Source organism: Carassius auratus, chromosome 23 (genome assembly GCF_003368295.1).
Source record: "Carassius auratus strain Wakin chromosome 23, ASM336829v1, whole genome shotgun sequence".
Taxonomy (NCBI): Eukaryota; Metazoa; Chordata; class Actinopteri; order Cypriniformes; family Cyprinidae; genus Carassius; species Carassius auratus.
This window is the reverse complement of record NC_039265.1, coordinates 3,903,970-3,929,963: the sequence shown is the minus strand read 5'-3', so window position 1 is coordinate 3,929,963 and position 25,994 is coordinate 3,903,970. Positions and strand designations below refer to the sequence as shown.

At 38.7% G+C, this 25,994-nt stretch overlaps 1 protein-coding gene across 1 annotated transcript; it reads right to left on the bottom strand.

Moving 5' to 3' along the window:
* Positions 1-1,830: 1,830 nt before the first annotated feature.
* LOC113041022 (uncharacterized) lies at positions 1,831-5,766 on the bottom strand. The gene is made up of 6 exons (XM_026199276.1): positions 5,559-5,766; positions 5,258-5,278; positions 4,142-4,292; positions 3,353-3,483; positions 3,102-3,246; positions 1,831-2,517 (listed from the first exon to the last, which is right to left on the bottom strand). Exons 1-6 carry the CDS (start codon positions 5,676-5,678, stop codon positions 2,201-2,203), a joined length of 885 nt encoding a protein of 294 aa, XP_026055061.1. The 5' UTR covers positions 5,679-5,766; the 3' UTR covers positions 1,831-2,200.
* Between the last annotated feature and the right edge of the window lie 20,228 nt (positions 5,767-25,994).

Here is a 25,994-nt window from a genome sequence, read left to right as displayed (position 1 = left end):
ATTCATTCTCCATTATTAAGTCATCTCTCCCTCCATCTGCTGGTCAGTGTTTATAAATGCATCCTGCACATTTTAAAGAAATGCACAGTTTATTTACCTATGGACAACAGTGCTGTGTTTTTGTATTCATCAGCCAAAGGCAATATACTGTATATATTTGATATATATTTTATATATAAAATATACTTTATACTATATGGAGTTTGTCTTTTGTTTAAAATAAGTTTTATTTTCTGTTAATGTTTCATCTGTTATGGTTGATAATTTGATGAATGATGATATATGAATATAATACTGAAATAACATCATTCCTCTGATGTATTTTCTACATGTTAGAGCACTGCAGAGTTGCAGTAGGTAGTTGGTGTCTATTTAGAGAACAATGACAAACCTTTTTAGTAGTTATTTCAGAAGTAGGTAACCCCCCCCCCCCCAAAAAAAAAAAAAAAACAATGAAATATAAACTATAAACAAAACATCTGAAAGAACACAATTCTTTTAAATCAGACTATCTACATGTACATGAACTGCTCTATTACTTTTTTCTATGATTTTTTTTTAAGGAATATGCAAGAATGCAATTATAAAAATTCCAGTAAAAATAAATTCCAGTAAAAAAAGTATAAAATGCCAAATTCAGTTCCATCAGTATAATTTCCAAATGTTAATTTTAGGTTCTGACTAAAGGCCATATTCAGTACTTCTCTATGATTGCAAATCTTGTATCGAATTTACACAACACTCCTGCAACCTGAAATTTGGCAACATGTGCTTCAGACTAAATTGTGTGTATAATTAAATATTCTAAGATCGAATTACTATACTAAATATTTTATGTGGGTTTTAACAGCAAAGCCACTGACGTGTGATACAAACCCCATCTTTCCCTTTTCTTCAATCATTAACAGTTCTGTTGTAGTGGCGGTTTTCCATAGTGTACACATGCTTTGCATATTTGACCATATGTGTGTGAATATGTACATGGTGGGCTTGTGGTAAACTGCCATCAGATGGGGCACAGTGTTTGTCAGTAATACTGTTATCTGTGTGAGCTCCTTGTGATGAGGCTTATCAGTATGATAATTCAGCAGGCTGTATAAAATACAGATGCAAAACCAAACCCCATAGTTTGCATGCGGCTACATCAACAACATTCAACAATTCTTATTTCAGGGAATGTATACTGTTGATGCTATTGAAATGTTATAATTCATATTTACATGTAATTGCCAAAAACAAAAGCACATTTTTTATTATGTTTTAATATATTCTATGATAACACCATGTTGTTTGTATTGTTTATAAAGTATTGTTTTACTATAATATTGTATCATAATACCCTCTTAAATATGAATCGCTCATTACCATAGTAGTAATCGAAGTGCAATTTATTTGCAACTGATACAAACAGTGCCTTCCAATCAGATTTGTTTTGAGAAATATCAGTTTTTGTTGTTTTGCTGCTAAATGAAGTCAGTCATAAGTCCTGTAGCAGATGTAGACAGGCGGTGCTGGGGGAGGTGGAGGGTTTCAGAGAAATTCTAAAGCTTTTCATGTAGCACCAACTTCAAAAACTGAACCAAGCTATTATAATTTTGAGCTGCAGAATCAGCAGAGGCCAATCAGCTTGTGCCATGTAGTAAATTATGGGATTGCTAGCAGATTGCATTTAAGGGACATATCAGCTTGCACTACCTAGAGTTTCAAAACTAGATATGTAGTATGGTTGATTCAGTCATATCGAGTATTCGATTTAAGTTGAATAAAAACTGGCTAAACATGATTACAATGTCGTTTGGCTGGGTTCCTTGTTATTGTCAAAAACACAAATTTACATGTTAAAATAATTTATTCAGGCACATCAGATGTCATTTTAATGTTGTTACAAAGCCATTGAAATGAGCACAAAAATGGGCAACAAGCAAAACGGATTCATAACTACATATAACGTAGTTTAATGTTAACAATCCTCAGATTTATATAATTCAAAGATCAATTTCAACTTCTTAGAATTTCATGTTATTCCATATTATTGTTCATACAATTCCCACGTTCAATTGAGCCTTAATTAAGCCAAACTATATTCGAAAATCAGTGTATTATGCCCATATTATATTATGAACATTACCATTTTCTGTAAAATACTCAGTATTTGTTTACACTTTTCCAGTTAGGAGAAATTCTTGGTGGTTGAGCCACATTAACTACCCATGAATCTTTGCGAGTTGTTCTGAAGGCCTCTCAGTGTTCTCTCTGTGAACTGATAAGTGAGTTTACGCTTCACTTTGCAGATCTCTCCCGTTCGCGAATAGTTTCGTAGGGCGCGGGCCATTTTCTGGTACGTCATGGTTTTCCGGTTACCCTTGCGTCTGCCCCACATCTCAGCCAGCCTTTCCTTGTTCTGGGACGAGAACTGGAACGTTCCATTGTTAGACTGAACCCACCAAATGCAGCTCCGCATGTCTGGTGTCTGTAGCATCTCGTACAAGAACTGAAACAGCCGCTCTTTCCTTTTGCCTGAGAAATGACGTTGTAAATGTCAAATGTATTTTAGTGTTAACAGAATATTAGATATCTATCCAGTGATCTCTGTGCATAATGAATGCATTCTGTTTTCAATATATATCATGACCTTTTCAAATGAAAGATTAAAAATTAGCCTATATAGTGACAGCCAATGTCCAACAAATTCCAAACTGGAGATTGTTCGATCAGTAGAACCAAAGTCTATGTGAATCACTTGACTGTAAAGGCAACTCTGTAAGGGCTAGTTTTAAGACTAGTCAAAGCAATTTATGCAATTAGCCACTGGTCTCTATCTATTTTTTTTTATCTATTTCTCCATTTTAGTTGAACATGTGTTGTTTTGGACTCCATTGACTTTCAATTAATTAACAGTTCAAACATTCTCCAAAATCTCCTTTTTGTGTTCCACAAATGATAGAAAGTCACACAGGTTTGAAATCACATGAGGCTAAGTAAATGATGAGAAGTGCATTTTAAACTAATTATCCAAATATACCGATTCATTAATATGAAATGACTTTCCCAAAGCCAAAAAGAAATAGGTGGAACAATGGCCTACCAATTCTCTGTCTTACCTGAGAGCGGCGCTAGAGCCAGGGAGTCATACGCAATGTTACCCTTCATGTCAGAGGTCGGTGATGGTGGGAATTCTTGGCAACCAGAACTGGTGGACAGCGAATCTGAGTCACTGTACTGGTTTCTTTCATACTGGAAGTGTCCCTAAAACATAGACTATTATTAATGACAACCAACAGGTCAATCTTCGCTTAAAAAACTGCATACAGTCTTGACTGTGATATTACAGTTCATGTCTGATGAGACCTACCCACTCATTGTGACTGGACTGACAGAGCCATGTCTGCTGCTGCTGAGACTGTTGTTCTTCATGCGTCTCATCTGTTCCTGGTACTCCACCATAATGCCATTCATATGTATAATGTCCAGACCAGCTGTTCTCTATGGAAACACATCACTCATTATTACCACATATGCTGCTCCCTAGAATCAACAACACATGCAGGCTGTCAGAAGATATTTATGGTTATACTATAATTGTTTTTAAAGCTAAAATAAATTCTCCTATGCAGCTTAATCAGCATACCATGTTTAGTTTGATTCCCCTGAAAAGTGTAAATACAGTTTTTCTGAGGCACACGCTTTCAAAACATTGCTGTTTGTCTAAGCATTCGACAAGCCTGACATAGCAACAGCTTAACCAATAGTGTGAGTTTGGGGGTGGGGATATCAGTTTGTCTGACCAATGGCAGTTGTGCAGAAGGTAAACCTACTTAAACACTGTTTTATTGTTCAAACTATTCAATTTTTTTTTCTTTTTTTCTTTTTTTTTTTTGATTACACACGTCACAGGTAAGTACTTTTTAGTACTAAATTTCCATACAGTTTCTCCTCACTAAACTAAACTTTTATGACCCATGACATGGATTCCACATCTTGAGACATAAATAAAGAAGCTTTGTCAAAGAGGAAATTACTGACCTTACAAAACTAAAAAGGCACTTGTATTCTATTAACAAAAGGAGAAGTGACCCTTCCCCCAGTGGTCTGTTCCAGTGTTTTAGTTCTAGTGTGTAGAAGTTGATTATCAATCGCTCACCCACTGTGCCATGTTCCTCTTGATCTCTCCTCTGCACACGTGGTGCTGACATCACTTCCACCGAGTGCTCCTGCAGGTACTCCTCTATCATGTCCAGGTCAAGGTTCCCAGACGATGGTTCTCTAGGGCCCAGATCTTGAAAGTATTGAATCTGTAGGTAAGTCAATGTATGTTAGCAAACACTGAGTCAGATAGACTTTACACAATGTACAAGACACAAGCATTTTCTTTCCTGCTTCCTAGATTCACACTCAATGAAATCAAAATATTATATATTACTTAAAATATTATAATGTAACCACTCATGAATGACAGCTGTTTAACAGGCATACTGGAAGGAAGTTGCAACAAATTCGCCTGACTAGTATATTCTTCCTGCCCTCAGTAAAATTTGGTTTTTATTAACACCAACAGAAATATTTGCATAGTGTGTGTATATTTAGAGGTACTATTTTACCTCTCTTTTGACATTATTGTGTATACTACATATAAAATATTTTGACAGTATTTTGAAGGCATGCTTCAACACTTATGTTATTGCATTAAACAACAAAATGTCTAAGAGTCATTAAATACCATTTATTTTATTTCAACACCAGCATAATTTCCATAGAAAACAATGTTCTTCGAAAACATTAAAGTGTCTTAAAAGTCTCTTTTTTTTTCACCACTTTACATTAACGCCAAAACTTTACAGTGAAATCTGCATATTTATTGATCAAATATGATATTATATGGACATAATGGACATTATAGATAAAAATTGATAGCCTGAATGCACTGTTATTTGCTTTGGATAAAAGCGTCTGCTAAATGTATAAATTTAATTGAATTTAATTGAATTTTAATTTAACATTTTAACGTTTCCAACACACTTAATATAAAAAGTTATACAACAATTGAGAATCTACTTATATGATTGGCCAAGAGTATGATATATGATATATTTTACTTGTGTGATGCTTAAATATATCACAATGCTGCTTTATATATATACATACACAAAAAATAAATCATCTGGCAATTGGTCATGCATTTTTCCCAACGCTTTCCCCACTTTCCCAATTGTTTTCCCTTTAGTCAATCTAAATAAATAAATAAATTAACAATACTCACGTTTTCAAGAGTTGCCAACATCTAAAAAAAAAAAAAAAAAAATCTGAGTCAAATAAGTAAAAACAGCACATGAGCACAAACACCTAAATGCGAATCTACATGGCGGAACGGAATGCTGTTAGAATGCAGTTTGATCACATCACGTTTTTCTGAAACATAATTCGCAGCTCAAGCAATGAAACTTAAAGAGCAAAGAGAAACAGACAAACACTCCTGTAAACAAACAGTTTTAACAAAAAATGCAAATAATTGCTAACACGTAAGTTTGAATGATATTGTAGATTTATTGATGTTTAGTTACCTCAGTGCACTTCCAGTGAATAAGACGACTTAGTGTATCACAACAGAAAAGTGGAAAATACCGTAACTGGACGTGAGGTTGGAGTTGTACATCACCTGTAAAGTGCACCTGTTGTCTCATCTGATCCTTTTATATCCTCCCAACTGTCTCTCTGCTTTTGCCCGCCTCCTCCTGGAATACTCGTAACGTAGAGCCACCCTTCCATCACCCAAATGCAAATCTCTATTAATCAAACATTCATCTGGGTTTAACGGTATAGGCGAGTCTTACGGTCACTCCCCTTTGCTCTGTCTGAGACAAAGCCTTCTGGGCATGTGGTCTGCGCTTTTACTTTGTGTCCTAAGAACTGGGATTTTACTCATAACTGTCACAGCGATTATTGAGGTCATTCATGTATTACACAGATCCAGATGAACTTTTTTCCCTGTCAGAAATCTAGCTTGAAATGAAATGCTGTGGTTGACATGATTCTGGATTAACTACTTGAAAACTACTATTGTGAGAGATATTACATGCATGTTCATTTAATGTTAATGTGTGTGAAAAAACAAAACAAAAAAACAAACAGCTTTGTTGATGCATTTGAATCATCATCTTTCTGTTCTGTGGTCAGTAAAACAATTTAAAACATCATATTTCCCTTTTTTCCCCCCACTTTTTATTTAGATTTTATTTTGTGTAATGTCCTTCCGGAGCACAAAGATTCTGTTGCACTTCTAGTAAATAGTTTTCAATAGAGACTTGTTTGACTTTACATACTTTCCAGTGCAATAAAATAATTGAACCTCAAAATGATAAGACTTACATAGTACCATTTTTATTATGCTTTTCTTTAACAACATGAGTGAAAAAACAAAGAAATATTGTGTTATTACTATAAATCTAATCATTTAATTAAATCTCATGATAACATCCTTTTGACTGGAAGATGATGTTCTTTGGCAACAACGATTACATATTTTATGAGGCAGTCAGATGGCTTATGGTGGATTAGCACTTTTGTGACATAAAGAGTGTTACTGCATTGGTTAGAAACGGGGAAGTACCTATCCAAAACATAGCATAGCAGGAATCTACACCTCTGACTCTAGAGGAACACAGAAGAGGATTGGAAAGTTAAATGAGGAACAGCTTTAGGCCTGTTGCAAACTCACACTTACAAACCACTTTCTGGTAAATCCGGTCTGATTCACTTTTATCAGACAAGGTTTTTTTTGTTTTTTTTTTTGATCTCTAGATATGGCTTGAGTCCCTCATTACTGTTTTTAAAAGTGATTTTGTCAGCAATAAAATTATTATTGGCCACCAAACCCTTCGTAAACAAAACTGTCAAGCTGTATGATTTAAAATCATTTCTTAGTGTGCAAAATAAATTAAAATGCCTGTAAAACTTGACAGTCAATTGTTAGTCTAACCTGTAACTAAGCAATAAGGTAATAAATGTCAAAAAGAAAACAATTTCAAGGCCACAGCAAATTTAAAGTCCAGGAACAACTGAAGGATTAGATGAATATGAGATTTATTGCAAACAGAAGTCAATAACACAGCAGAAAATACTCTTATATTACATTGCAAAAAAAAAAAAAAAAAAAAAAAATGGTGACATAAAATGGTGCCATGATGGTTTTAAATCGTATTTTAACAATTTAAGTCAGATATTATCATAACTGAATCATCCTAATTTCAATAATTTTACCAACCTATGGTGTTTAAAATATCTTTTATACAAAGTATCCATTTCAGTATAAAATCCCTATCATAGGTCCAGAATGTTACAAATATAAACATAATTATCTATCATATTAAATGTCTGATCACCATATCACAGACCTATTTAGGGACTAAAACTGTATCCTCTTGCAGAACGATGACACTTTCTTCAAACATCAAAATCATTCCTGTTAAAAAAACAGCATATGCTGGTTACAGTAGGTATGTTTTGAAGCTGGGATGCTGGTTTAAGCTGGTCCTTTGATGGTTTACGATGGTACTTAGCTGGTCATGTGCTGGTTGGACCAGTTTAGGACCAGCACATGACCAGCAAAGGACCAGCATAAACCAGCAAAGGACCCCCATAAACCAGCTCAAACCAGCATCCCAGCTTCAAAACATACCTAACTAGCATATGATGTTTTTTTTTTCAACAGGGATCACTGTTACTTTTTAAAGAAGGAGGAAAAAGAAACACTATGTAGGCAGTGTATACACTAATTCTTTCAGTTTTGGCCTTTCCATCCATACTAAGATGGAGTTTTGTCCTGTAAAAAAATAAATAAAAAAATATATATATATTTTGCTAAATAAAATGATCTTGCCAGAAGAATAGTGTAAGAACTTCATTACATCTTTTCTGTCTCCATCTAATTAAAACTCCACCAGTTTTAATGAGGTTTTACATAAGGTGAACGTTTACTGACTTCTCAGTGTGAATGAGAAACTCCTTGAAAATAGTGTGTTTTGAAGTGAAAACTGTTTTCAATTGTTTCCGCACTTACATTTTCATTGCTCTTCAAATAAAACAATAGATCCTCAATTGAGAGGACATAAAAAAATCCCGTTTATAGACGCTTCACTTCAGTGAGGGAAAAGGTCAACCTCAATCTAACTAGCATTTGCTAATATGCTAATGGAAAGGAAATTTCAGAGCTGGGTAGCTATTATGAAAACACAGACAATACAATGACAAGGTCTTGAACTGTTAGTCGTGAGAAGTGATTAGTAATGAAATCACATGCTTCAGAGGCAGCTGAAAAAATACATCTGGCTCTCTGGCTTTGCCTTGTCAAATAAAGTCCACCATATGGAATATGGTGGTTTTTATGAACTCACCGCTCACTTCAGCCTAACCTCCATTGAGTTATCGAACTGTCTCAAGTGAATGTTTACTCTGTAAACAGGCATCTGAAACCCCTTTCAGTGAGAACCAACATTCGTCCAGTGAGAATCCCACAACAATTCACTCATTTGTGGACTTATTTGTTCTGAATCAGTTCAAGAGATAAATAATATCTGACATAATGTGAACTCTAAGTAGGAATTTACTGTCTGAATTTCCAGATTTTGCCTACCAGAAAGTTCACTTTCATTTTTGTTATCCAAAGTGACATTTATTATACAGACTTGAAGACTCTGATACAGTAGCTGTCATCAGAATCATAGCCTCTGGGTATAAGCAATGCATGGATTGCATCATTTATGCATAATTGCTTTAATGTGTTTGCCAAGGTTTTTTTTTTTTTTTTTTTTTGACTCCTAGTAACCGCTGACGTGTGAAACTGGATTTTTGGAATGTCGATGTATTGAATTGGACATACAAACAGATGCCTTTTTAACCCTTGCCGCCTTCTTAACGATGAACCAAGATGTAAACAATAATACCAACAATGACGCAACTGGTTCTACAAGGGGGAGCTGTAAACCAGACAAGCTCGTTTGGAAAACCCCTGGCTCAAAAAATATCTGGCAGTTGTGTTTTCTGGCACCTGCTGCTGATTAGCGATGTTAAGAGACAAAAACAAGAGATAGCTGCAGGTGTAGTTTTCAGAGATACAAGAGAGAAGATTCTTATCATATTAATATTGTATTTTATTCTTACTACATGCATAATTAATAAGGGCAAATGGGACAGGATTCATATTGCTAATATTCAAAAATGAGGGTCGCAGCTAAACAGATATCATTATCAGGACTCTGTCCAATGTACCGTCAAACTTCTCTCAAATTTACAAACTTATGTTAATAGAATCTTCATTGTGAACGTTAATATTGTTCTCAAAATGTTAGCACAAAAACATTATACATACATCAATAATCCAACATTTTTATGAAATATTTCAGTTTGGCATCTTATTTATTTTAAAAACACCAAAACATGTTTTTGGTGTTAAAAAACTTTGGGGTAAATATTTTTTTATAAATATTTTTGTAAATATTTTTTAAATCAGATGGAACATCAGGTGGAACATTCCCTTTTTTTCTCTAACATTCACATAACCAAGAAAAAGCAAGACGATTTTAAGTTTTAATGTTCAGAGAACACGATTCATTAAATAATTTACAATTTTTCTCAACTATCAACACAATCTCAAAACTACACTACAACGACTGTAAGGGACATGTCACTGAAAAATGACGTCACTGAACATGCACAGTAAGAGCAAATATAAACCAAATAAATATATTCAACAGTAAATAACTTTTTAACAAAAACAATTATCGTACTAAATTTACATAATAAAAATGTGAAAATATAAATTATGAAATATGAAATATGGCTCTTGCATACCGGGTCCTAATTGACAGGCAAGCAGACTGACAATTATCTTTTTAACAAAAACAAAAGATTCATGCTGAAATTATACTTTTATCATGCATTACCTTAAAGACAAAAAGGCCCAATCCCAGTTTTACCCCTTAGCCCTTCCCCTTTCCCCTACCCCTCCATTTCGTGCTTTCACGTGAAGGGATAGGGGTGTCTTGATTCTCTTTTGGTTGGAGGGGAAGGGCTAAGGGGAAGTGCCAGATAGCAATTCAAACGGAGATTTTTCGGGACCACTCTTCAAACGAAGGGGTATGATTTATCTCAACAACATGGCTGCTACAGCGAACAAAAAGACACATAAATGTAAGCTTTTTTGGCATAAATAAAGATAGGTAAAGAAAAGTAATCATTTGTTTTATGTTACATTCAATTGTGAGTTCATATTAATGGTCATGTTACTCAAAGAAATGTTTGCAAAAAATCACTAATATTTGCTAACGTCATATCATTACAGACTGCATGATAGTGCCACAGGGCGATAACTGCTGTAGACATTGATTGATCCCACCAATAATTAGAAATTGCTAAACCATTTTCTCAAATATTGCCTATTCGAGAGAGAGATAGAGATGGAAGTTGCATATATTCGCGTCTGTGCATTTATCTTTTTAGAGTGAGTTTACTTACAAACAGCGATTGTATCCTCTCATCGCTGGAAAATATAATGTACAGATTCAGTATTTAAACTGTATTTAATAAAAGTCGTGGGGCAGCGTTGACAAGTTTATTTTCTCCTGGATGTGTGAGCTGCGCGATTTCCGATATGTGTCATGTCATATGTCAGTAAGCAGCTCATTAGCTATAATGCACACCAGTTATTCTGCCTTTACTAGTGTGTGTGAACTAGCTTTACAGATAGCTAACAATCTCCAATAAAGAACCAGGAAGCTTCTTGCTCAGTTGGTGTGTTTACTGGAAGGACTGTAAAACTGTAACATACAGAAACAATGAAAATGCATATTACAATCTCAAAAGTGTGAATGTACAATACAAATATAAAATAAGTAACTTAGAATAACTAAAACTCTCCAAAAAAAACTATCGCATTAGTGAGCGATTACCATGAAACCAATATACATGGAAAATGCAAAAAGGAAAGCTATAAATACTAGCGCAAAAAATATTCCATACGAATTATGAATTAAAAAAAATGTTAAAATTACTAAATTCAATATCTAAAGGAAGCTAAAATCACTATCAAATAAATACTTACAGACAGATCTTTTTGGGAACCAAATTAATGATTTACAGACTTTAACACACTGGAGATCGACTTGCTGAGGGACTGTAAGAAGAATCACTGAAATACGGAATCTATACGTGGACAAAACACGTGGACGTGGACAAAACACAAACAACTCTTCCCACAAGGGGGCAGCACACTCACCGCCTGGTATACTGCTATAACACTATTAACTTTTAACTAACAACACAATTTCTAAAATAGGTCTTGTGTAAACCTTAGCAGTACCTTCTTTAATTATTCGTACATCTACTTTCCGTACTCTCTTATCTCGACCAGGGTAAGTGTTCACAATAAGTCCAGTAGGCCATTCATTTCTTTTAACCTGAGTGTCCTTTAGGAGAACAACATCAGCGATGGTTAAGTTTGTATGATCTGCTTGCCATTTTCTTCTCGGTTGAAGCGTTGATAGATATTCTTATCGCCATCGTTTCCAGATTGAGTTGGCAAGACTTTGCACCTGTTTCCATTGCTTACGGTACAAGTCCTTAGGATCAAAGTCTCCAGGTGGAATAGAGACGGGACATATTTTCTGTGTAAGAAAGGCTCCTGGCGTCAGCAAGTCGGGTTGTTGAGGATCGGAAGACACAGGTACTAATGGACGACCATTCATTATGGCTGTTACCTCTGCCATGAGCGTCACAAGTACTTCGTGAGTCAGATTTGAAGAGTGAACTTTCAGCAACATTTGCGTCCCGAATACGTTGGGCCACGCCGATCATTCTTTCCCACACTCCTCCCATGTGAGAGGAGTGAGGTGGGTTAAACTTCCAAGTGCATGTCTCATTTTTTGAGGTAGGATTGAAGCTCAGGATCTTCTGAACTTATCTGAAGCTCTTTGCAGGCTCCAACAAAGTTCGTTCCACAATCTGATCTAAAGAACTTGGTGGGGCCTCTTAAGGCCAGGAACCTTCTGAGAGCATTTATTGAACTTGAAGTTGAGAGGTACTCAACTACCTTGATGTGAACTGCATGAGTAACTAAACAGGTAAACATTACTGCCCAGCGTTTGTTCTCTGACACTCCACCTCTTGTCCTGCGGATGCAGATGTTCCATGGTCCAAACACATCCACTCCGGCATTTGTGAAAGGAGGAGTTTGGATGAGACGATCGGCTGGAATTTCTGCCATCTTTTGTTGTTGTACATTTCCCCTTAACCTGCGGCAGGTTGTGCATTTGGTGATAAGATTTGTCACCAATCTTTTTTCCTCCAAGGATCCACAGTCCAGCAGACCTGATGGCTCCTTCTGTGATGTGTCTACCTTGGTGGACAACCTGTTTGTGATTGAACTGGACAAGCAAGGTAGCAATGTGATGCTTCTAAGAAATGACAATGGGTTGGCTTTGTTCTTGAGTTATTTCAGCAGAGGTCACACGTCCTCCTACTCGCACCAGTCCTTCTTTATCCAAAAACACATTCAGATTCTTCAGTGGACTGTGTTTTAATATGACCTCTCCTTTGTTCAGAGTTTTTATTTCCCTTTCAAATAACTTGCCTTGAACAGTTTGTACAATAACTAACTTTGCTTGTGTTAGATCGTCCATCTTAGATTAATCTGACTCAGGAGCTTTTGAAATAGATCTCGCCTTTCCAATGAGTTTGGTGATAGCTTGTGTAAGACGTTTCCAACTGGAGAAGTGCTCAAACCTGTGTGAGCCAAGCAATTTGGTCACAGTCGTGGTTGCAAATGTTGAGACTTGTGGGCGGACTTCAGAGTCTGTGGCTGGTTCAACAAGTTGAAAGCTGTTTAATTGCACAGGACACTCTCCATCACTTCTCCTCAAGAAGTCGGGACCAGTAAACCAATTGGTAGAACTCAGTAGTGAAGCTGGCACATACCGTGTTCCATGATCGGCAGGATTTCTTTCCGTGTTTACAAAGTGCCACTGACTGGGTTCAGAAGAATTTCTGATGCGAGCAACACGGTTGGCGACGTAGATGTAAAACCTCCGGTTGGTGTTGTGGATGTAACCTAAGACCACTCGGCTATCAGTGTAGTATATCACTTTGTGAATTTCGATGTCAAGTTCATCCAGTAACATGTCTGCCAGCTCCACTGCCAGAACTGCAGCACTTTGCTCCAAGCGAGGTACTGTGTGGACTTGTCTAGGAGCTAATTTGGACTTGCCCATGAAGAAGCCTATGTGGACATGACCTTGGGTGTCTATGGCTCACAGGTAAGCAACTGCTGATATGGCTTATGCAGAAGCGTCTGCAAAGACACACAGCTCTCTTTGACAGGTAGCTTGCAATGTCGTGTTCACATACTGTCTAGGGATTTGTAGTTTCTCAAGGTCAACAAGTGAGTTTTTCCAAGATTTCTATCCTGCCTCTTTTTCTGCTGGTAATGGGGTGTCCCATTCACAGTTCTCTGAGCACAATTCTCGGAGGATAGCCTTGCCTTGCATGATGATGGGGGCAGCAAACCCAAGGGGATCATAAAAACTGGTAACAGCAGAAAGAATACCCCTTCTTGTGAATGGCTTGTCTTCTCTTGACACAAGGAAGGTGAAACAGTAATTTTGCAAATCCCAGTTCAGCCCTAAACTTATCTGTAAGGGCAGGGGCTCGGCACTAAGGTCAGGGTTCTTCAGTCCCTTTGCACGTCCTTCCGATGTAAATGCTTCCATAGCATCTGGGCTATTGGAGGCTATTTTGTGGAAGTGAATGTTAGAGTCTGCAAGCATTTCTTTGGTGCTTTTCAGGGTTTGGATGGTGCTGGCGTCTGAAGGAAAGGAAGCCAGTCCGTCATCAACGTAAACGTTTTTCAGAACAAACTGTCTGGCCTCTTCACTGTACTCCTCTTGTGTAGCCGGAGCCGCCCTCCGGAGGCCTGTTCCTTGACTAGTGGTGGGATGGGTTCCGCATGTCCTGACTCAAACATTTTCTGCATAAAGTCCAAAAAATTTTCTTTCATGTGGGGCTTTTTGTCCAGTAAGCGCCACAGCGCATTAAGACGTTTGACCGCTTGGTCTCGGTTGTTGGCACCACCCAACTGTTGGACTCATCCATAAACATTTGCTCATCCCTGATCTCCAGGAAGAGTTCATCCTCCACTGACATGGTGGGTTTGTCATCATGTGGGGTTCTCATGAACAATTTGTTGGTGAGACAATCGTTTTCATCTGTGTCAATCAAGCTGGTCATGTTCAAAGAGTTAAATGGGGAGTTGGAGCTCATGACTTTTTCTTTGACATGGAATGAGTTGGGGCAAGAGTCCAAGAGAGATGAGCGTCCATTGTACAACACTAGTGTGGTAAACACTGACTTTGCGTGGCACGTGAGCACCCCCAAGGCAAACCTCACCAATTATGACCCAGCCAAGGTCAAGGTGCTGGGCGTACGGAGCATCGTGAGGGCCGTTGTAGTGTTCTCTGACCTTGTGCACTCTCGGTATGTCCCGACCATGGAGGACCAGTATTGAAGCATTTTTTTGTCCAAATCTGGAATCTTGTCAGCTAAATGCTTGAGGTGAGTGTGGTGTTCTGCGACCTCCGTTGTCGGGATCTCAGATCAATCATCTGGGAGCATGTTGCACTCTATTAATGTGGGAAGCCGGACGCTAATGTTGCCATCGAGAGACTCTACTATGAAGCCGTCAGCTTGGCGTGCCCTTGTTTCTCCCACACCTGAGCAGGTTTTCAAGGTGTAAACTTTGCTCCCTGAATTAACGTCAAAGATCTCAAAGAATTCTGTCTTTGCTAAAGACCTATTGCTTTGCTCGTCTAACACAACATAAACTTTCACTGCTTTTTCTTTGTGTCCAGCAGGATAAATGTTTACTAAACAGATCTTGGAGCATGAGTGTGAGCTGTTACCTTTGCCACAGATCTCTGTACATTTAGACACAATGGCTTGGATAGGACTTTCTGGCTGCTCCCCGCCATGCCCGTCTGGGATGCAGAACCTGGAGTTTCTTTTTTCCATGGTGCTGATCCAGGGTGCAGTGCGGTTATGTGGTGGTCACTTTTACACTCATTGCAATGTACGCTTGTGTTACAGTTTTTTGCCATGTGGTTGACGGAGGAACAGCACTTGTAACAAATGCTCTTTTCCTTCAGAATAGCTTTTCTATCATCCAAGGTCTTTGCTCTGAAACCACGACACTTGCGGAGAGAGTGTGATTTGTTGTGAAGCGGGCACAGTTTATCTGGGTCAACTGCCTTTTGCTCACAGGATTCACAATAGCCTTTTGAAGCAGTTATTTCAGTTTTTCGAACAGATACTGCAGTTTTGTAATTGGGCTTGTTCAGTCTTTCAGGTCTATAAACACTTCAGTTGGTAGAAAGTAAGGAGACGAAGCTTGGATCATTGAGGGTTTTAGCTTTGTCGCACACAAACTTCATGAAAAAAGGGAATGGGGGGTATGAAGCATGGTGTTGTTCTTTGTAGTAGGATGCTGAAGTAATCCATTTCTCTTGGAGGTGGAATGGGAGTTTTTGAACAATAGGAGTGATGCCCCGGGACGTATCTAGGTAACTTAGGCCGGGTAGGAGACCATCTACATGGGCAGCATCAAGCTCTGAGATTAGATCACCTAGCTCCCTTAACTTGTGATTTTCTCTGTTTGCGATTTATCAAGAGAGCATTCTCTATCGCTTCAGGGGACCCATAGCTTTCCTCCCATCTTTGCCATACCATTTTGACACCAGCTGTGGCATCATAGGTGTGTACAGCTCTTAATCGTTTCGCTTGGTCTGATGATTTGGGGCCTAGCCATTTGCAGAGGAGATCCAACTCCTCTCTTGGGGATAGATAGAGTCCTACTATAGCATTCACAAAAGATGCCTTCCAAGCCCAATAATTTTCAGGCTTATCATCAAATGTCAGGAGCCCTGAGCTAACCAACTCTCTGCGAACCAAATATTTGGCTAAGTCTGATGTGGCTGGGGAATTGGACTCGTTTGCACTGACAACAGGGCCTGGAGACGATAGCTTGGGCTGCAAAGGGGCAGACTCCTTCATAGAGCGTGGCTGATATCTGTAATCAGTAGTTGGATACTGCGAGTGAGAAGTGAAAAAGGCATTTTTGAATGAGCTTTGGGCATAAGAACGATCTGCTCCACTAGTGTTGCCATAGTGCGAGGGATGTGCCTCAGGTAGCTCTTGAAATCCATATTCACTATTCTCTCTGTTTTGTATGCTGTGCTCTTTGACTTTATTTTGGACAAAATCACCACTGTATTTTACTCGCTGAGCTGCTGGAAGCACTAATGTGGTAGCTTGTGCGGAGTCAAAGCGGGTATTAGCCAGCACAGGTGGAACTGTTATAGGCTGGGTCACGTTGTAGCTGTTTTTTGGAAACAAGGTATATCCATCTTCATCCTCGGCCGCTGCTTCCGGGACCTTTGCTTCGGCGTTGGCGGCTGGAGCTGCACTATATAGATGCAGTTTGAGGAGATCAGCGGTGAGCTCTGCTTTCTTTTTTGCAGCTTCAGCTTCGATGTGGGTTTGTTCTTTTATCACCTCTGCTTCTTTTTCAGCGTATGACGCCTGTGCTTGAGTGCTTTTGCTGCCAAAATGCTTGCGTTGGACCTTTTACTGGCTCGTGACCGTTGACTGGATCGTGAGATGTTAGAACAGTTCGATCTCGTTTCCCGCAGGTCACCAATGTTGCTAACTGTACTTTGGTGGTCCGGGGCAGCAGTGTTGTGTTCTGTATCGACTTTTGGTTGAACTTCCATCTGTCTTTTTACTATTCTGCCTTTACTAGTGTGTGTGAACTAGTTTTACAGATAGCTAACAATCTCCAATAAAGAACCAGGAAGCTTCTTGCTCAGTTGGTGAGTTTACTGGAAGGTCTGTAAAACTGTAACATACAGAAACAATGAAAATGCATATTACAATCTCAATAGTGTGAATGTACAATACAAATATAAAATAAGTAACATAGAATAACTAAAACTCACATTAGTGAGTGATTACCACGAAACCAATATACATGGAAAATGCCAAAGGAAAGCTAACAATACTAGTGCCAAATATTCCTGCTAAAATCACTATCAAATAAATACTTACAGACAGATCTTTTTGGGAACTAAGTTAATGATTTACAGACTTTAACACACTGGAGATCGACTTGCTGAGGGACTGTAAGGAGAATCACTGAACTACGGAATCTATACGTGGACAAAATGCAAGAAACTCAAAACACAAACAACTCTTCCCACAAGGGGGCAGCACACCAGTATATGTGTGTATCGTAAAAGCTAGACAACGAATAATGGCATGTGACGTCATGGTAGTGGTGTCCCAATCCTTATGGGAATATTTTCTCCCCTACCCCTTGACACTCTGTTTCAAGGGATAAGGGGAAGGGGTAGGCAGAGGGGTAGGGGAAGGGCTATAAAATAGAATTGGATTTGGGCCTAAGTGTCTATTATCTATTTCCTGGAATATGCATAGTCTTTGTAAGGTATAGAAACACACCTTAATGTTTATTAACATGTTAATAGTTAGCAGTCCATTTCATAGATAAGGCACAACTTGTCAACAGGCCTTTTCAAGGTATTGGTCTTAGCTTTAACCAAAACACGTCTTACTAGTCCTTTATTATCTGGAAACTCTGGAAATTTCTTGGAGACGAGTCGTCTATTATGAGGACAACATCTCCAGCTGAAAGGTTTTTCTTTGCTTGAGTCAATTTTTGACGCTCCTGGAGCAAAGGTAAATATTTGCGCACCCAACGCTTCCAGAATAGGTCAGCAAGATACTGAATTTGTTTCCACTTGTGATGTGCATACATGTCTTCCTTTTTGAAAAGACCAGGAGGTAGGGCTGGTTGCCTTTTCATTAATAAAAGGTGATTAGGTGTCAAGGGTTCCAGATCTGTGGGATCATCTGTTGTAACGGTAAGTGGTCTGTCATTTATTATAGCTTCCACTTCGCACAGGAATGTATGCAAGCTCTCATCATTAAGTGTTTGTTCTTTCAGCACAGATCTCAGGATTTTTCAGACCTTATTTGTCTTTCCCACACTCCATCGAAATGGGATCCAGAAGGTGGGTTGAACATCCACTGAATTCCTTTTAGCAAGAGAGTACTGTTGAATGACTTTGCGTACTTCAACCTCTGCACCTATGAAATTAGTAGCGTTGTACAACATGGAGGGGGCGCACGAGAGGCAACACTAGACCTCTGGTCCTGTCTACGGTCCTCAGACCAAGACGGACCAGGTCCTTCCACCTGCCTGGGCTGGGGCCCGGATCTCCATCTGGAAGCCCCATGAAGCGCATCACCGCTCTGCTTCGGCACGAGCGGGACCCGATCTGCAAGGACCAGATGGTGAACTCTCTTCCCTCAAGAAGAGAGCCCAACGAGAGTGGAGCGTTCTCATAGGAAAACGCTCACAATTTGCACAGGAGGCTCCCTCAAGAGCATTCTGTGCGTGCTCTTTGCTCTCAACGGAAGCGGTCGCATTTCTTTCCTCTCCTCCCTGCCTTTCCTTGCTTTGCTTGTTTTTTCTCTTGTCCTGTCTACTTGAGATACTCTCTCTGCACTGCTCTCCTAAACTGGAATATGGATTTGATAAATTGGTCTCCCAATGCAATTGACACCATCTTCTTGACGAGAAGCCTGGGTTCGGGGGAACCTGACTGCCCTGCCGGAACGTTTGCAGCTGGCTACACGATGGACGCGTGGGTGAATTGGCGGGTCGTGTGTCTGGCGGCTCTTTCCATGGAGGACATTGAAGACATCTACCTATTCGGAACCATGATAACAGGTCTTCTGCTGATTGGATCAGGCTTTGCCCTGGGTTATCGGAAAATTAAGAAGACGGGAACAGCTGTCCAAAGCCTCACAAGGCTGCCCGTCATGATTGAAGTAGTGGGCAGAGCGGTCAGCATTGAGACTAAGACTATTAACCGCAATATGGATAACATCACGAAGAAGCTCACGGATTTGGAAAAGAAATTGGAGAATTTGGAGACCAATGGACAATGTACAATCATAGTGACCGTGAAAAGAAATGCGGCTACTAGACCAAACAACTGGTATCTTATCTTCTTTTGGCTTTCTTTACCAGCTTTGGCTGGATGACAAAAATATCCCAGGCGAGCAGGGCAGCTTGACTTCTCTTGCATTCCTCCACCCTCCCCCACAGACACCTGCTGATTGTTGACTCTGTCTAGGACCTGACCAAGGACGTCTCCATGGCAACTTGTTGTGACGCTGTAAAATGTGCGGACTGAGGCATCTAGAGAGAGTCTCAACTCTCCAGGCCTACAAATACACAAACTCACAAACACATATACAGATATGCATTCACCCTCCCAACCCCCATCCCCCGCCTTCGCCGCTTTGTTCCACCAGTCTGGCAGGCGGGTCTCAACCCCCCCAAGTTCCGTACCCAGTTGCAAAGTCATGTATCTATGGTGTATTGATTATGTGCTTTTTGTGCTGAGGTGTTTTTCCTGTTCTCATACTCATACCTTTTTATATATCCAGGTCGCACGCTCATAATTCAAGCTGATGATTCACGGCTGTCGCCGGTCAGCATGATTGCTGTGAGTTGATATTTGATTTCAGACACCTGTCACACCTGAGGCATTCCCCATAATGTCGATGACGTATTGTCGAAGTTCCCTTCGAAAGGGAACTCCTTGTTTCCTATGAGGATTTCCACTCCATCATCAATGTGAGGCCATTTGTCAACATCATGTTGTTGTGGAATGTTTTCCATTGACACTGGTATGCACATTTGTGTGAACACTTTGGGAAGTTCAATGAAGTTGTTTTCTACCAATCCACTCACTTCCAAGTCGGTGAGCACATAACTTTCCACTCGTTTCTTTGAGTTCATGGTGCTTAGCATCATGTCAATCTTTCAACCCTGGACATTCAACCGTCTTGCAAATATATCAGTTCAGAAGGTGGCAGAGCCGCCTGGGTCAATAAAAGCATACACTTCCAAACACTTATCACTCTTTTTGGATCTTTATCTTGACAGGAACTATGGCAAGAACACAGTTGTCTCCGGACCCAGTGCAGGCACTTGTCTCATGACTCACTGTGGCAGGTAACGTGGTAACTTCAGTCTTTTCAACTTTTACCATTTATTTCTCAGGAATCTTGTCCTTTGTGGTTAAGTGTAACATGCTAGGATGTTTTTTTGAGCACCACTGACATGTGCTTCTTTTGTTACAGTTTTGCCTAAATGTCATTTCACTAAGCATCCAAAGCAAAATCCACTCTTTCTTAAAAAGTCCAATTTGTCTTTATATGGCTTAGCACCAAACTGGTAACATTGCTCCAACATTGCTTTCTCACAGAATGCACACGTTTTTTTGTAGGCACTGGTGACTGATGTACTGTTGGTTTTTATCATAGTCAAGTCTTTTTGAGTTTCACCGACCTGTTTGACGTCAGTTACTAACTGCTGCTTCTTTATCACCTGCCAAATCATCCAGATCTCCAAAAAGTATGTTTGATATCACCTTTGCTTGGCAATCAACAAGCATTGTTATACTGAGTGTTCAGCTCAGAACTTAGAAGCATGGTTAGTACTCCTAGCTCAGTACTCTAGCTTTTTGAGTCATTATGCAGTGTACTTCCGTCTCTAGAGCTCAGCTTAGACAGTAATATTAGTACGTAGGCTCTATCGTGAGTCTCACTTGAGTGATTCGGGCTGGAGCTGACACAGGAAAGGACTCTGTCTTGACATGACCTGGAGTAGAATCTGGATAGGGTCTATGAGCTTGAGTAAACACTGGAGTGGACTTTGAAATGGTTTTGACTGTAACTGTCTCTGGATGGATTTGAACTGGTGAAGACTCTGATATCACATGAAGGATGAGTGGTCTTTCAGGAGTGGACTGGCTCAGCAGGAGGGTGTATAGAATGTATTGTTCCAATGTGCAGTTGTTCTTTTTCCAAGGCATCCATGAACATAATGGTTCATCCAAACCTACATGGAAGAAATTCATCAGCATTCTGTCCTCCAAATTGACAGAAAAGGCCAGCTCTTTCCCCGGCATATTTGACTAAGGTTCAGCCACTTTGACTTAGGGAGTCTAGCTGGTCCACAAGATGGATATGAGTATTCATACTACAATTTCTTGGGTCTGGTCTTCTGTCAGCAACACACAAGGGAAAAGTGGCAACAACAACAGGATTATTTTACAGAGTGGCAGCAGACGGTGATCGCTGAAGCACAGGAGGAGACAGGCGGGAACACAGGTAGGAGAACAGATGTAAGTACAAAGGGGTAAATCCTACTTGATAGGGGAATAGACAAGACCAGACAACGTGCGGGTTCTTAGTGCTGGCTTATAAAGACCCAATGATGATGCTGATGGCAGACATCTGTGGTGATTGGGAACAGGGAGCAGGTGTGACCTGATGAGGATTCTGTGAAATGTAGTGTGCAGAGGTGACTAATCTTGTGACGAGCAGGAAGATATAAATGGGTGAACTTATGACAGAATCAAGACATTAAATCGATATCTTTATATATCTTAGCTTTTTTTTTTTTTACATGGCTACAATGACCCGTTCTTGCAGATTTGCCTTATACAACATAAGGAAGATTAGACCCTTCCTATCAGAGCAAGCCACCCATCTTCTTGTCCAAGCTCTTGTTCTCTCCAGACTGGACTATTGTAATGCTCTCCTGGCAGGCCTTCCTGCATGTACTGTCAAGCCTCTGCAATTGATCCAGAATGCAGCAGCGAGGGTTGTCTTCAATGAGCCAAAAAAAGCCTCCGTTACTCTCCTCATCATTTTACACTGGCTACCAGTAGCCGCTTACATCAGATTCAAGGTACTGATGCTTGCCTACAAGACGACCACTGGCACGACACCAACATACCTAAACTCACTGGTTAAATCTTATGTGCCCTCCAGAAGTTTGCGCTCTGCAAGTGAACGTCGCCTTGTGGTGCCATCCCAAAAAAATCTCTCACAGACCTTTTCCTGGACTGTGCCCAGCTGGTGGAATGACCTCCCAATCTCAATTCGTACAGCTGAGTCTTTACTCAATTTGAAGAAACACCTAAAGACTCACCTTTTTCTCCAGCACTTAACCAACTGATACTAGTACTTTTCTTTCTTTTCTTTCTTTCATATTTAATAATAATAATAATAATAATAAAAAACCTGACTAACTGAGACTTGTCATGGCACTTGTATACTGTTGTTCTCTTGTTGACCTGACTGCTTCTATTGTTCTCATTTTTAAGTTGCTTTGGATAAAATCATCTTCCAAATGATTAAATGTTAAATATTACTCACTGAATGAATGGACAATCAGTCAATCAGTCAGTCAGTCAGTCAGTCGGGTCAGTTGATATAGGTAAGCATAAGTTATGAATTGTTTATTTTTGTTTTTGAGTGTTTTAAGATGTGTTGCTGTTGTTGGATAGAAAACTGCTTTAAGAATGCAGCTGACCTTGACAGGAATGAGGAAAGTGTTTTCTAAAAATAACTGCTATCTTCAATATCGTTAATAGTTAGACTAGTTAGACATATTGTACAAGGCAGAGAAACACAGCACCAACTGGGAATGGATCAATGATGTAATGTGTAATGAGGGAGTGATTTTTATTTTTATTTTTAGTGTAATTTACAATTGTTTATTTGAAATAAAATGTATAAAATAAGTAGATTGCACAACATTATGAATTATAATGTAGTTCATAATATTGAAATAAGTACATTTATTTAATGTCAATCAGATGTATCGTGTTATTGGCAACCACCCAATTTGTAACAATTAAAATGCAATAAAAAAAATGTAATCAAAATATTTAGGGTTTATATATTTTGTTGTATATTTTTTCTTGTTTTATGTTTTAAATTTTTAGGCTCAATGTTTGTAACAAATACAGTAAATACATGTTTACTGTTGTGAAGCCAAAGGAAAGTAATTTCTATAATTAAATTTGTATTTTATTTTAATTGTAATATTTATGAAACGTTTTAGATGTTTTTTACCATGTTACATTTATTCCTAAAATAGCTTTTTTCGAATTGTATTTTGAGCTAGATAAATATCTATTTTCGTCTAGTTTTTCATAAGTAGTGTCTGTTTTACTGTACTTGTGTAATCCAGCATGCAAATATATCCTTTATCTCTTTGATATACAAACAGGCCTTCATGGATCTGAACTGTGTGTTGTGTACATCTGAATATATTCGTGGTTTGGGGGTGGCATTTCACAGCTCTTAGCTGCCGGAAATCTAAAGGGTAATTAAATCATTGTCAGCACAGTGCAGGTGTACTTAACAGTTTAAAAAGAATCCCCAACCGAATTCACATACAGCAAACTATAAGCAAATTAGTTACATGCAGATAGAGGTTTGCCGGGAATTTCCCCTAAGGCCCACAGGCATGATGTTATGGACAGTTTCAAGCACTGAACAAATAGAGTAGTGTATAAACAAATCCAAATTTAGTCAGATGGTTTTTAAATTGGGATACACAATATATGTATAAAAATTCAACTTTGCATGCACTGTAAGCCACAGACTGAGTATGAATTTTTTTAACTAATTTATGTATTTAAAAAAAAAAATCAATTATTGATTTATAAAAATTGCGTCTTTCAAAATATCAAAAAGAAAAGGTTACTGACAAGTGTACCTCCATCTCAATCAACCTCCAAAATCTCCAAATCATACTTTCCCTCCTGGTAAATGCATTAAATAAAAAGCTGTACGTAAATTATACAGAAAATAAGGTGAACATGATATAAAACATTTGTATACTACCATTCATGAGTTTGGTGTCTGTGAAATTAATTTATTTGGTCACATTGAAACATTGGATGCATAAACTGTTACCTATTTCAGACAGTATATTTAAAAAAGTTATATTTAGGGTGGCAAAGCTGATTTTTCAGCATAATACTCCAGTCTTCAGTGTCTGATATGCTGATAATATATATTTATTATTATTAAAAACATGTGTTTACTCTCGCTTTCGAAATGTTCAGTGCATCACTGCTGTCTAAATTTAATAATCCTAAATAATAATAATAATAATAATAATAATAATTAATCAGTATGAAAGCCTAAAACTGATCAAAGCCTAAACTAATCCTAAAGCAGCTGTATTCTATTCAATAATTCCTTATCTAACCATAACTACTGATGAATCACAATCTGCACACACAGAAAAACAGTTTCACATATGTCTATAATAAAGCTGGGAAAACCCTTCCCTTCCAACGCCCAATTCATCTGAGTGTTATTGATTCTTGCAGCGTTATTGCACTTGTGCTGATCTATGACACTTAAAAGACAATAACTCCACTGTACTGACAACTCACACCTGCCATAAAAGTTGATGATCTGAGACAAATTAGGGCAAATGTGGATACAACTTGAAACACCAGCTTTTCCTTAAAGTTTGACCCTAGCGAACTATGAGGTTACAGTGTAGTGGGTTACATTGCATCCCTTATCCAAAAAAGATTTAGGACTAGGAATGATCCAACATGAAGCCCTACAGTTCCAGTGCAGTTATCCCACGGGACACAACTTTCCCAGCCTGTATCCAAAGGCAATAAACCTCTAAACAAACAAAGCCCATTTTATCTGTAGCTGGGTAGAACATACATGAATGTAAATCATGTTTTCTCAAGTGAGAAAGATAAGATAGGAGAGAAGGCCTTCCAGAGTCTCATGCAGGACAAGCTTGAATCCACAGAGATCTGAAGAAACCCACGGTACGAGGTGTGAAGAACACACACACACACACACACACACACACACACACACACACACACACACACACACACACACACACACAGATGGCTTTGTTATGAAAATGTACTGTAGTCCCTCTGCTTATTCATACTCCCATTCTCCATCTGCTTTAAGCAATCATTTGTTCTTTATTTGTCACAGGAGCAAACCCCTTCTATGAGAGTAATGACATATTTCTTTATTTCTTAGTTTCTTTCAAGATCTTTAAAACATGTTTTAAAAAACACTTCACAAGGCAATTTTCTCGCCTCAAAATTAAGCTTTTGGCAGGTCCAATCTTTGAGTTTGTTAAATACAGGACCCAAAGGTTCAATGTTAAATTAATTGGCATTGTAAAGTTATCCTGTGATGGTATATTCCGATGCAAAAAGCATCTTTCTCTACTGGCGTCCACTAAAAGTACCCATGTATTCCGATTGAAACAATTCTGAAAGCATCATATGTTCTACTTGTGAGTTGTGAGATGCTATGTGTTAAGCAGTTCTATCCTTGAGATGAATGGGAATAATAATGACTAGCCTTCTTCAGGAATTACACATTTCAACGTGTTATCAAGTCTCTCTGTTCCTCTGCCACAAGAGGGAGCCACAGATAACAGACACTGAATCCACCTGCTCATGCCACACAAATGAATGTTCTAACCCTGACCTATGAAGACAGAAAGATGTCAATGATTTATTGACCTTGATGTTGCTTTCTTCCTTCACTGAACCAAACAAAATGATATGTTAGGATGTAAGAAAGTAAGCTAGTCCCAGACCTACCTGCAAAGCTGCAAAACTATGCATAAGTGCACCGAGGGCAGAAGCTGCTTTAGACACACCAAATGTTGATTTAATTGAATTAATAGAAGTTAATTGATAAATAAATCTATTTACAACATTATTTTGACAGCATCCTCATTTTCAGCATTTTTACACAAGTGCCTTAACAGAAATGTAGCTTTGCAGAAAGGTCTCTTGAAGCATTGTGAATTATACACCTGTCCTAACTGTCCTGTAGAGTTAAGCCCGAACCCTATTTAAACACACCCGAACCAGCTATCAAGGTCTTACTAGACACTTCCAGGCTGGTTTGTTGAGGCAAGTTGGAGCTAAAATCTCCAGGACAGTGGCCCTGCGAACCGAGTTTGTACCTCCCTGCTCGAATTGTACCTAAGT

Excerpts from the sequence above, each read along its gene's own strand:
- LOC113041022 (XM_026199276.1), bottom strand. The coding sequence starts at position 5,678 with ATGAGACAACAGGTGCACTTTACAGGTGATGTACAACTCCAACCTCAC. Across the intron at positions 3,247-3,352 it reads AGTCCAGTCACAATGAGTGG|GGACACTTCCAGTATGAAAG; the intron begins GTAGGTCTCATC and ends TCTATGTTTTAG. Across the intron at positions 2,518-3,101 it reads GGCTCTAGCGCCGCTCTCAG|GCAAAAGGAAAGAGCGGCTG; the intron begins GTAAGACAGAGA and ends GTCATTTCTCAG.